Source organism: Pocillopora damicornis, chromosome 7 (assembly GCF_964200805.1).
Source record: "Pocillopora damicornis chromosome 7, jaPocDami1.2, whole genome shotgun sequence".
NCBI classification, from domain to species: domain Eukaryota; kingdom Metazoa; phylum Cnidaria; class Anthozoa; order Scleractinia; family Pocilloporidae; genus Pocillopora; species Pocillopora damicornis.
The window spans coordinates 14,909,249-14,922,323 of NC_142676.1; the positions used below are offsets into that span (position 1 = coordinate 14,909,249).

Sequence of the window (13,075 nt, forward strand, 5' to 3'; positions counted from 1 at the left end):
GCGGAAGTATTCTAAATGTTTTTTTACTTTATACGAAAAAACTCATGCCTACTCTTATTCGAGTGTAAGAAGCATCTTAAGACGGAAAAGGAGAGTGAGCTGATAGTTGATGCTGAGATAGATCACAAGACTTCTCATAAGGTAACCTAACATTGAATGGCGCTTTTAGGGAATATGAAGGGATTCTTCTGAGAGGAAAAATTGCTCACAGGGATTTCGGAAGAAAACTTGGAAAAATAAATGTCATGTAAAAACCAACAAAAAAAGTACTCATCAGCTCAAAATGTTTATAAACATAGATAGGTGGCAAAATAATTTTGTCATCATTTTGTTAAAAGAGAGAGAGAATTTCATGCAAAATAAGAATTTTAAAGTACACAAAAAAGGTAAACAAGCCAGAAATAACAGGCCGGAAGAGCTGTGTAAACGTGATCCTAACTGGTAAAATGAACCGGAATTGCTTACTATCTTTATCAGACCTGACCTTATTATGAAATTATGGAAGGATATTTAATGATCACAGCTGTCAAATCTCTCGCGAAATATGCAAGAGATCCGAAATAGCATATTTGACGTAAATACGCCTGTCACGTACATTTGTTATTTTTATGGTGTGAGGCTTCAAAATTTATTACTGGCCCATATCACATGCAGAATTTTGGAATTTTTAAATAGTTTGCTTTGCTTTTGCGGGATATTTAAACGTATGTAAAGCGTGCAGCTCTAAAAGGTGTTCCGAATAAATACTTGAACGGTGATGTATATATATTTTTTTGGATTGATAACGAAGACCTTGGTTTTTGGGAACAAATAAATCACGGTTTAAAATGAACCCAGATTTTTATACTCGAATCTCAAATCAAACTGTTGAGTCATGTCTAATTATAGCGATGACTTGGTTGGAAAGGCAGTTGGTATGAAGTCAGATTCTTCTGGGGGATTCCCCGACAAGCAAACAACTGTACGCAAGGTTACCTCGACTTCGAGACTTTTTTTAAAAATCGGTTGAAAGGAATACTGTGATACCCTTTTGCTTAAAATCATTTAAAAGGCGTGATCAAACTGTTTACTTCTTTGTTTACATGTTTTCTATTTTAGGATTGCTGGAAAGTAATTTACATGATTTCGCCTCGGCAGAATTGCAACAACATTTCAGCTGTCGAAAAAGCTATTATGATAACGATTTTTGAAAATGATATGCTTGTGAATTTTTAGAGACCCCTTCTAAACTTATAATTCCAAAACGTAAGGAAGTCCAAAAATTTAAAAAAATGTTGTCACGGTAACTTGTACAATGTCAACTTTCTTGGACACGGAAAGTTCTCTGCCAACCTTTGTACCAATCATATACACTCGACATCTGTCACGTGATAAGATATTGCAACCGCGCCCGCTGCGGAACTGCCTCCATTTTGACCAGCCATTTCAGGGTTTCAGAATTGGAGCTGATTGTTTATGCGGACGAGAGCGGCGATTTTCGAACGATCGCGGTCTCCAAACTCTTGATATTGTCCGCAAGCTAAAGGAAAAGGCCACACGGAGTAATATCTATGTAGAGCGTGCTCAGAGCCGATGCAAATGCCTAGTGCTTTAGTTCAAAGCGAAGGAATGGATACATTCACGGGGAGAAATTCTCCGTTGACGAAGCTTATGACAGGGGAGTTTTGCACAACGTTATACGACTACGATGCAGTAGACGACGATGAACTAACCTTCAAAGTGAGCGATCGCATTGAGATTTTATCTCGAGATCCCGAAGTAAGCGGAGACGACGGATGGTGGGTCGGTCGTGTTGAGGGGCAATCACGAATCGGCTTGTTTCCTTCCAACTACATTACGACTGATACGAAAAGGACCAGTTTGACCGAACCTCTCGAAATCGATTTCAACGAGCTCGACCTGGTAGATGTGATCGGCGTCGGTGCATTTGGAAAAGTTTATTGTGCTCGATGGAGAGAGGAGGAAGTTGCTGTAAAAGTCGCTCGCACTGAGACCTACCAGGACTACAGCGAGATTGTGGACGCCGTCACCAAAGAAGCCAAGTTATTTTCCATTTTTCGGCATCGTAATATTGTTGGTTTATACGGTGTTTGTTTGAAAGAACCGAACTTTTGTCTGGTTCTAGAATATGCCCGAGGTGGTGCTCTCTCTCGCGTTTTAAACACTCACGGTAGAACTATTCCTCCGAATGTTTTGCTAGACTGGGCCTTGCAGATAGCTCGTGGTATGTATTACCTTCATAATGAAGCTCCGCTGAGTATCATTCACAGGGATCTCAAGTCTGGAAACAGTGAGTAATTACATTTCGTGTTCCTTTTCCTATTTGAAGCGAGAAAACGGAGGTGTTCCACGCATTGACCCCTAATTCTGCCGCCAGCTAGTAATACATCACCATTGTTTTCCTTCGTTTGAACATTGTCAGTTGTTATTGTGAATTTTTCATGCTCATTACGTTTTAATGATGAAGGCAGTGAGAAACTTTGGAAAATTGTTTTGCACGAAGTTCATGATATTAAGGAAAATGTAGAAAAGCGGCCAAACGGTGTTTTATTTTCTTTCCGCAGTCAGTAATTCATACCATTGCCTTCTTGAGTGGCTTTTGTTGCGAATATTTCAGTTCTAAGCTTTTGTTTTTCACGTTCGAAACAAAAATTTAAAACAATACTGGACATGATTAGGTGATATTGTTTTTAGTTCCAGTGAGATATATTTTCCCGCAGCATAAAAAGGTAATTTATACGAGGGAACTGAGTGTGTGTTGGGCTTTCCCAGACAGGAAGTGAAAAAATTTTTACCTTCTCATCGGAGATTAAGACGAAAATCGTCTTGCTTGTTGAAGAAATTTCAGTCAAGTCTCAAAAAGACCCTCAGTATTTAATTTGCACGCAAACTGGTTTTTATATTTCATCTGTCTTCGATTGTAGTAGAATTTTACTAATTTTGAGATCGACATGCCTTTATCAGATAGCCGCTTGTAGAAAATCATTTTAGTCTCGTCCCTATCTTTGCATCTATGTAAATTGAAGTACCACAACATTTAAATACAGTGCTGTCGTTTGTTACTCTTCAAATAGCCTTTGATTAATCGTTCGATTTGCGTGTTAAAAACTTCGTCACCGCATAGTCGGATGCCTTCTCATTTTTTATGGTGTAACCTCATTTTTCTTGTGAAAGAGCCGTTACTGAATTTCTACAAAATGAAAAAGTTATTTGTACATAAATGAATCAAGACAAGAATTTATGACAAAGAATAACATTCATCAGTATTGCATATGTAAGAAATTGTTTGCATCAAAAACGACATTTACCTTTATTCCATTTTCCTGTTGTGTATTCCACATTCATTTTGTTGCAAGGTTATTCAACAATAACAGTGAACTTTAAAATGACATAGCATTTTTGTGTGTGCTCTGGTTTATGAAAAAAACAATTAAAATAATTCTGATTGTGCTACATTTATTTTGCACCTATTAGTTGTACATAAATAACATTCTTATCATCAGAGATGAAACTCCCTTCTCCATTTAATTAAGCATCGTTATCAGTGTCACCATTTACTGTAATTTTACCCATGCGTAAACTTTGAGATCAAAACCCAGTAAGGTTTCTTTCGAACCTATAATTCCATCTAATAACATCATAAATATTTCCGGTGATTTGATACAAATAAATCAGTTTTCAATGGACATCTTTTTCTAGTAAATTTCAGTTTTGAAGATGGTGAAGAAGTGAAAGCATTGGCAAATGAAACAAAATCTAATATTTATGCCATGAAAACTTTTCAAGCTTTGTTAGGGTTGAATTAGATACCATATTACTGTTATGTGGGTCCTACATAGTGCAGAACCTGTCTTGTGTTGATCAGACCTTGACCTTGCTTAAGTTTGTTATGAAGAGTTCCATTTTCTACCAGTTTTGCTCCTCAGAATGAGTTTCTCAAGGTTTGCCAGAAATAAAATCACACTTTGGTTGTGTATCATTAGATTACAGATTTGGTAGTATGAATGTGCTTGCTGTATGCTGACGTTGTTTAGTGTTTGTTTAAAAAAATTGGCAGTTAACAAAGTTTGGTTAAATACAATTGAACTTACCTTAAACATATAACTCCCACTCATTTTATTTGTTAAATTTTTTATCCTTTTTTTTCCAGTTTTACTCTTAAATAAAATTGAGGATGGAAATTTTGAGAATGTACTGAAAATAACTGACTTTGGGTTGGCTCGAGAGATAATGAACACAACACGAATGAGTGCTGCAGGAACTTATGCATGGATGGCTCCAGAGGTGATTAGAACCAACACTTTCTCGAAAGCAAGTGATGTTTGGAGGTGGGTTTAAATTCCACTGAGTAGTATTTAATAGTGATTTTTAAATTGAACAAACACATGTGGAAATGTTCCTTGCAAAATTTTAAACAAATTTTTCAGGGTTTCAATATTTATCTCACAGTGAAAGGTAAAATCTCTGTTTGACTCAATCTTCCATTTAAAATTTTTTACTGATAACTGTACACTGAGCTTGTGGATTGTGCTGTAGGAACAGATCTCCAATCTCAATATTGAGTGAAGTTGTCAATAAGAATCAGAAAAATAAGTTCTCTTGCTAGGGAATGAAAAGGCAACTGGCAATTCCTTACTAGGTTCATGCAACACTACAAGGCTCAGTACTCAGGCAATTAAGGAGAAGTAGGCAAATTTTTTAAAAAATAAAACAATAGAGCATGAATAATATTTCAAGAAATTTTTATTTAACCCTTTAATCACTAAGAGTGACAAGGTTCTAATTTCTCCTTACAATATCATCCCTGAATAAAAGGTTTAAGTCACGAGAATAAAGGAAATGATCATCAACTAAAGAAGCTCTCGATTGTTAAACAAATTCTCCTTGTTAGTACCTTAGGAAATGTATAGAGAGCAGTATAGAGAATATGCATACTGATGTCAGGGTGTAAAGGACAGAATTTCTCCTCAGAATATCAATACAATATCAAGCAGAAAAGTGATGAGAATAAAGAAAAATATCAGTTATGAGATTACTAATTGATTCAATTCCAAATTATCCAAAGTAACTTAATGAGAATCATTTGAGAATTACTAATGAGATCTAGGGAGTTAAAGGGTTAAGGTTAACTCTGTTTTTAGCTCTTAGAAAAAAGGGGCATTTCAGGTGACTAATTTAGGAATTAAGCAGCAAATTTTATTGACAAAATGGTTGTAATTTGGAATTGTGAAGCAGGGAAATTTTGGTGATGACCATATTTAAGATACATGTACCTTATTGGTGCAGTTTGTTCTCCCCCCCCCCCCCCTCCCCTCCCCTGACTGTCTCATTAAGGTGTATGGAACTAATTTATATCCTTTAATGGTTCAGTTTTGGTGTAGTTTTGTGGGAGCTTCTGACAGGACAAGTTCCCTACAGAGACGTGGAAGCACTTGCTGTTGCTTATGGTGTTGCAATGAACAGTTTAACTTTACCAATACCCAGCACTTGTCCTGATGTTTTGAAAGAATTAATGAAAGGTTAGACTGGTATACATGTACATAATAGTTACTGTTTTCAGCCAATTCCCTAGAACATACACCTTTACATGAATGACCAGCCCAAGGGATCTGTCTGAGAGAGGCATTTGCCATCAAATGGCAGGAGTGGACTACAAGTATCCATGGTTAGGTGTCATTTGAGAGAAAACTGACTGTAATGCAGAATTATGATTGAGGGTTTTCAGCAACTTGTGCCAGAAAAATGCAAGAGACATACATGTTACATGTAATGGCTGAGTGGTTAGTGCATTGAGTGGGTTAATTTTTTTGGTGTACTTGGCCAAGATAGGTTGCCCTCTTGGCACCTCTCTCCAACTAGGATGGATCATATTACTGGAAAATTTCAACCTGGAATGGACTTCTATCCCATCCAGGAGGAGTAGCTTCTTCAAAGTCACTCGTTCCTTTGGAAATTTGCTGCTTTAGTGGCTATCTTAGCCCTTTAATTCCTTGGAGTGACTAAGACAGAATTTAACTTAAAAATATCAAAACAGTATCAAGCAAACAAGTGATAGGAATAAAGAAAAATATCAATAAGGGAATTCTTAATTGATCCAATACCAAATTTGCAAAACTATAGCATTGTAAGAATTGTATGGTAGATAGTAAAGAGAATTAGTAGTGAGATCTTGAGTTTGAAAAGGTTAGTTTGTCTTTTGTAATCTTTTTCTTACCCTTACTGGAAAATTCATATAGAGAACTAAGGAATCAAGGCTAAATGTAATTTTCTTTTGTTTAGAATGCTGGAATCAAGATCCCCATAAACGACCTTCATTTCAGGGAATTCTAGAAGATCTGGAAGAAATTTCAGATTCTTCCTTTGTGCAAGATGACCCTGACTCATTCCGCACACTACAGGATGGCTGGCAGACAGAGATTGATCAGATATTTGATGAATTAAGGAAGAAAGAAAAGGTATGATGGTGTGCCTTATGTTGATATCCATACATAATGAAAATCAGCCTTAATTCTGTGGTGCAGTTTAACGTTGCAAAGTCAGTTATTCAAAAGTATAACTTTCTTCTTACAGGAACTTTCCTCCAGAGAGGATGAACTGCGGCAAATACAGATGGCACAAGAGGTACATGCTGAGAGTTTGAAAAAGAGAGAAGAAGAACTTGCGCAAAGAGAGATGATGCTTCTTGGAAAAGAGATTAACATGCTAATACAGGTGAGTGAATGATCTAACCTTAATAAAGCAATTCTTCTGTCACCTCTCATTAACATTAAAACACATGGTTATTTGTAAAATGACTCACTACTTACTGGTACTTGCTTTAAGTTTGTGTCATCCAGTATGTAGTCATCAATTTAGCAATGATAAACTTATTTCTTCTTGTTGTGATTAATATACAGCAACAGAAGCAACTCAAACCATCTCCAAAGAAGAGGAAAGGTCACTTCTTTAAACTGAGGTTTGGAAGTGGAAGAAAAATTAGTGCACCAACAGGTTTGAAATTGTTTTACCTTTTTTTTTTTATTTTGTTTGCACCAATTGAATACTAACAGCTCACTACCTGAACAGTGTCTATAGAGTCACAATATCTAGTGCAAGAAAGTCACTTGCTTTCCATGGAAATTAAGTATAAGAAGCACTTGTAACCAGGAATAATTCTATTTTTCAACATGGTACGTGTGTGCGGTTTATTGGCAAGACTTTTTTGTTGCCATTTTCAACGTTACATGTAGTTCTGAACAAAAGTAGTTTTGGGTTCCTGATTTGAAAGCAATCCCCGAAAAGAAAGAGCTAAGAATTGTGTTTCTTTTCCTTTTAAGGGTTCCAGCATAGGTTTACCATCACGTCTGATATCTTTGACTCAAACCCAGCATTAACAGAAGGCATCAACACCACAGGGCCACCATCCCCTGCAGTACATCAGAGATTCAGACTGCTGTCCTGTAAGACAACTTTGTTTTCGAGTTGTTTACTTTTTTTGTTTCGCTTTGTGTTTGTTGGCATTTTGTTATTTTTTCATTGTATTTAATGAAAAACTCGGTGATTACAAGTAGTGTATAGCTACATGAACAATGTATTGCACACAACTTAAATGTTATTATTCGTTATTGTTCAGTTGATGATCCTGGCGAGGTCCCCGTCAGTCCCCCGGACAAAAACAAAAAGATCCGCACGTGGGGACCCAGCTCAGTACATCAGCGAGACCGAGACAAGAGCAGGCGTGTAAAAGCCAGGGATAGCTTTATGACAGAAAGGTGTAACTCAGTTCCTAACTTAGGATCAGTGATAAACCAAAATATTGGTAAGGAAGTTCAACTATGTTGCGTACGATACCACTATTTTTGCCTTGTGAATAACAACTTCCCTTGATTTTGCCACGTTTCGTTTTCTATCTGATGACGAAAATCGACAATTTTGTTTTGAATTTTCCAAAAAATTCTGTTTTTTTTCATACAACGTGTCGTGTTCGTTCCAAGAGTCCTTTTCTCACTTGAGATGGAATTCACTTTTGAAATCGCTCAATTTTTTCCAATTTTAAGATATTTTCGAGAAAAAATTTAGTTCGCACGTTATTTTCTTTACTGCTGAAATTGAGGCAGTATATGCTCAGTTCTTTGGCGCTTGCGCAAACATTGTTCTAATTCTTTCTCTTGCTTTATTTCACGTTGTTGCGTATTGAAATTGAAATACAGATTGCGTGACGATTCAGTCATCGTTACGCTTAAGAGAACTTTTGACACACACATGATGAGCATACACGATTTTCTTTTGATTTGACATAAAGAGATGCCAAAGCTAGTGACTTAAACGATCTTGTCGTAAGTTCTCCAACTTAACTATGTTTTCTTTCTTTTTATGAGACAGGTGTCAACGGTAAGTACGTAACAGCAGATAACAGCCCTATGTCCACTCTCAAATCTTCACAGAAAACCAAATCTAAGCATCGTTGCGAGGTAGCTGTTTGCTGTGTTGGTATAATGGCGTCCGCAGTAGCTTTAGGAACTGATTTAAGACAGGGTGCGAAAGATCTTCGTCCCGAATTGCTAAGATTAAATTCGAAATCGGACAAGCACAAGTCACCGAATTCCCGGCGACGGCACGAAGTCGGAAATTCCAATCGTCGATCGTGGTTTGGATCAACCTCGACCGAAGACACCTCGGTTAATTCCAACTCGAGCACGCCCGTTTCTAGTCCACAGAATGTGGAGTTCACTGCACCAGTCGACATGATGCGAGGTCAAAACAAAAGGCCTCTGTCCACTCCTGTTCTACTAAAGGCGACTTTTTTTAGCGATAGTCAACCTCCCTTAACTTACACAGAGCCGAACTCTCTCCGAGGTCGGTCTTCTTCAACTTCGTTCTCAGTCACGGTGTGTCCCGAACAGGGCGACAAAGAACTTATCGACTTAGCGACGGAAAGACGAGACCGAAGGTCCAAGTCGATGGATTCGAGTGAACTCAACAGAATTAACATTTCGAATGATAGTATTTCCAGTTTTGCGGATGACTCTTCGACCAATACAGTGGTGAACTGCAAACGATATTCACAGGAGCTGCAAGACATTTTTAAAATTCCTCCCCCTCCCTTCTCTCCCAGGGGAGCAAGTTCACCTCGCCTGGAGTGCAACCCCACGGACTTTACCCCTAACGCGAAGTTTTGTTTCCCAACTGGGGAGGCTGTGGGCGCCACTAGGCCTCGCCCCAGGCCGTGGCAGGACAGTCTAAGTCCATCACCTTCGTCTTCGGATCAAAGTCCGACGAGCGAACAAGACAAGTTGACGCTATTGGACATGCATATGGAGGGGGAGTCACATGACACGACCCAGCCCCTACTGAAGTCGGAAACGGTGATCAGGGTGCCAACTTCTGAAGAACTCTTTAAGGAGTTTGGCCAGAGATAATGTGTAAAACGTAGTTTTATTGTAGGTAACAGAAACTCCCTCTAATGTTGCATTACTTCCTACTTAATCGTGATGTGTTCGGCATGTCCACGTAAATCAGATTTTCGCGTTTTACTCCGTAGAACTTTATCATCTTTCCCCCCCCCCCCCACCCCCATCCCCCCCACCCTAAAAAAATTTCACGCTATGAATTTTCCACCGAAAATAGGACTTGATTGTTGCATGCTTCAGGTACAAAACTATGAATATCTATTGAGTAAAATGTTACTTTTTTTTGAGCTTCGAAAATGAAGAAGACGAGAAAAGTAAAATATTCAAGAGCAAAATAGAAAAACAATTTATTTTGTTCTGATTGGAAATTTGGCTGTTCAAACATATTTTATCTTTTTAAACCGTCCCTCTACTGTGTAAAAATATGCGAACAGTGAACAAATTTCGAGAGATTGCTTGGAGTTAGAAATTCTTTTTCGTTTTCGAGGTTTTCCATGATATTTACCTCGGCGGGACTACAAAGCTCGCCTACTTTTTCAGGATAGAGCTGTACTTGTGAATATTTTTCCGTATTGGCGATACCTGTGATTTTTGTTTTAGATTTTTCCATCTCTTTTTATGGAATTGTGTTAATATGGTTCAAATAAATAGATCGCTGGCGAATATGAGTAAAACGCTCTACGTTCATTAGACCTTTTTTTTTTCTTTCTGATCAAAGGGGCGTTCGTTGTTAAAACGATAAGGTCACCGTTTTCGAGGAAAAATTTTTTTTCGCGTCAATAGAAAAGAAAAGATTGGCACTATTATTTTTATTGTTTATAGAAACTTGATACAACGCGAGGGGTACGAAATGAAGAGATGTTTCTTAGTTCTACTAGGTTAAGTCCGAGGGTATGTCTTGGCTTTTTCATCAAGTCCATCAGGCTGGAGTCCTTATCAGACACTCCTGTAAAGTGATATTTTCGCTATTTTTTAGCGACAACAAAATATTTCTAATTTGGCGTTAAACTTACGCCTAAGACCATCAGCATATGGGGATACAAAAACTTCATTCTCCACTAACTTACCCTTGGAATCAACTTTAGGAAGCTATCTAACCAATTTCCATAGAATGGACACAAAAAATTGCCTTTTGAATCAGAGAAAACCGTCTAATAGGAACATTTTTGGACGGAAAAATAAAAGAAAAGCAAGAATATTTGATTTTTGTATAAATCTACTGGCGCTCTGTTACAAATGCTGAAAGATGATTGGCTATGCTTCTCACTATCTGTTCCGTGATGTACAGTGCGTAAAATGACAGGCTAAGCAGTATGCAGTGATGAATATGAACGTGGATGAAAAACATGAACCTGTCTTGTTGTCAAGTTTGAACGTCCAGTAGATTTGTACTAAAACAATTCGATTATTCGCCCTCGATTTATGTACGTGATAATTGTTAGGGGGCGTCATTTCATCCTTGAAATTTATTATTACTAACTACGGCACAACGTTCATTGTTGATAGTATCATTGCTACTGGGTCCTTTTGATACTTGCTTAGAGATCTCTATTCTATAAGATTTGTAACGCTTGACGGATTTGAACTCTAGTGGCGAGCCTTTTTTTACAGATCTTATTTTATATGCGTTAGAAAATGTCGTCGCTGAATTCCCTTTCCGCACAAATTGTTTTGTAACTCGCAAATAGTCAAATTCGCACTTCTCTAGATGTGAGATTGTCATGAATCAATCGAATTTTATTGTACAAAAGTCGCCAAGTCTCAGAAGTAAAATGTATTCCAAATCATGTTCAAGCCCCTTTGATTGGAAAAGCCCTCTGTGGAAAAGTTGTCTATTCCGTCTCGATAAACAGAACGACTAATCATTTATTAAAGAAATAGAGAAGACTTCAGGTTTCCGTCAACTTTTTTAAAGGGATTATTACGTAGTTCGCCTAAGAAGGTATTAAAGCGTTGTTCAGTGCATTAGCTCTCACCGGCCTCGTCACAAAAGCAGCGATGCCCACGTGTTAAATTGCGTCAGCGAGAGATGCGAGCGTCACCGCGATACACGCTGGTTGTAGAAAGGTAATTTTTCGTACCAGACCCTTCCCAGGCTTCTCGCACGATCGCCTCACTCACCGTGTCGAATCTTACTGGCTTAGTCGCTTGTACCGCAGCTCCAATTAGAGCCTGTACACAGGCAATGTGTAATGGTAATAGGATCGACTGAAGTCCAATTCGGTCTGTAATCATACGAGTGATTGACAAAATCAAACGACCGCGAAGCGGGAGTCCAATTTGTCAATCACGAGTGATGATTACAGACAAAATTGGATGACAAGAAGTCCTGTTACCAATGAATCATAACCGTTACAATTTCCGAAAACAACAAATACATATTATTGATCAATATCTCCGGTAGAGACAGTGTCTAAAGTAAAAAAAATGTCCCCATTTTTGGAAATTCCTCAGTTCTTTTTTTATCAGGATTAGTGGTTATTGCTATAGTTAATGTGATTAGTATAGGTAATCACATGAGGCCAAGTACTATTAAGGATTAATTGCAATTAATCCTTAATAGTACGAGGTCTCATGGGATTACTTGTTTATCAATAAAGGGCAAAATTTATACGAAAGAAAATCAAAATTTCAAGATAACGAACGGTTGCTATGCAACGGATTAGCCAATCATTAACAGGTAATCATGCCCTCTCTTGATTACTAAAAATGCCCTCGATTAAGAAAAAAATGCCCTCTCTCTCAACCAATCAGCGCTCAGTAATTTTGCCCTTTATTGATAAATTCTGTAATTGGTGGATTTGGCTGAGTGGACTACTTAACTGTCCGATTACAGCCAACTGTCCAATTACACTGTCGGATCACAGCTGTACAGAATGATTGGTGAAAAATAAAGCAGCTAATGTACCAATCACATTTGAGGAAATTGTAATGGTTATGAACCAGTACAACCCCTAGTTCATCTGTTCACCCACCATATAGCACCTATTCGATAGTCGCACCTCTCCTGATGAACACAGCAGTTTAGAAATCTTATTATAATAAACTAATTTCGATACTACGCCACCCCACACTATTTTCCTTTTGTAGTTGTGCTAGATCGTTGGTTCATAACCATCTTAATTCGTTCATCAGGCTTCACCTGTACATATGGGCTGACGAGAGGTGCATTACGAAATATGGGCTGAATGTGATTTGTAATCGTTCTTAGAAGTAATAATTATTCGGAAACTTAATTGAATGATTTGAACGCTGGATTGCTTAGTGGTCCGACCACTGACAGAGCACCAATAATAATTAATAGCTGCGTACCCCTTTCGGAATTGAACACCGACCTGTAATGTTGCGTGAGAAAGTCCGTATCTATGAATTAAGCTATCATTCTGTACCCCAATCCGGTCTAGCACAAAAGCTGGGATTTGATAAGACTTCGGTTTAGCCACCAAGCAGTGTCATTAATCAGTGCTCTAAGGCAACACCACTTAATCGTAATTCCCAACTCTTAACCCTTTACAACCTTACACCAGTGTGCACATTCTCCATGCTTTTCTTTACAAGTTTCCTGAGATGCTGACTAAGAGAATTTCATAAAAATTATGAGCTCCTTTAGTTGGTGATCATCTATGACCGTTATTCTTGAGACCCTAATGAAAACAGGCCTAAGGGAACGAATTTTGGATGTGAAA

At 37.9% G+C, this 13,075-nt stretch overlaps 1 protein-coding gene across 1 annotated transcript; it reads left to right on the forward strand.

Annotated features, from left to right (window-relative positions):
- The first annotated feature begins 1,079 nt into the window (after window positions 1-1,079).
- Window positions 1,080-10,063, forward strand: LOC113676038 (mitogen-activated protein kinase kinase kinase 10). The gene is made up of 9 exons (XM_027192654.2): window positions 1,080-2,290; window positions 4,151-4,328; window positions 5,371-5,519; window positions 6,280-6,455; window positions 6,571-6,711; window positions 6,897-6,990; window positions 7,317-7,439; window positions 7,613-7,798; window positions 8,362-10,063. Exons 1-9 carry the CDS (start codon window positions 1,573-1,575, stop codon window positions 9,396-9,398), a joined length of 2,802 nt encoding a protein of 933 aa, XP_027048455.2. The 5' UTR covers window positions 1,080-1,572; the 3' UTR covers window positions 9,399-10,063.
- Window positions 10,064-13,075: the final 3,012 nt, after the last annotated feature.

Bases quoted from the DNA above. Each gene is read 5' to 3' on its own strand.
- LOC113676038 (XM_027192654.2), top strand. From the start codon at position 1,573: ATGCAAATGCCTAGTGCTTTAGTTCAAAGCGAAGGAATGGATACATTC. The intron at 6,712-6,896 runs GTGAGTGAATGA...ATTAATATACAG, and splicing joins AGATTAACATGCTAATACAG to CAACAGAAGCAACTCAAACC. The intron at 6,991-7,316 runs GTTTGAAATTGT...TTTCCTTTTAAG, and splicing joins AAAAATTAGTGCACCAACAG to GGTTCCAGCATAGGTTTACC.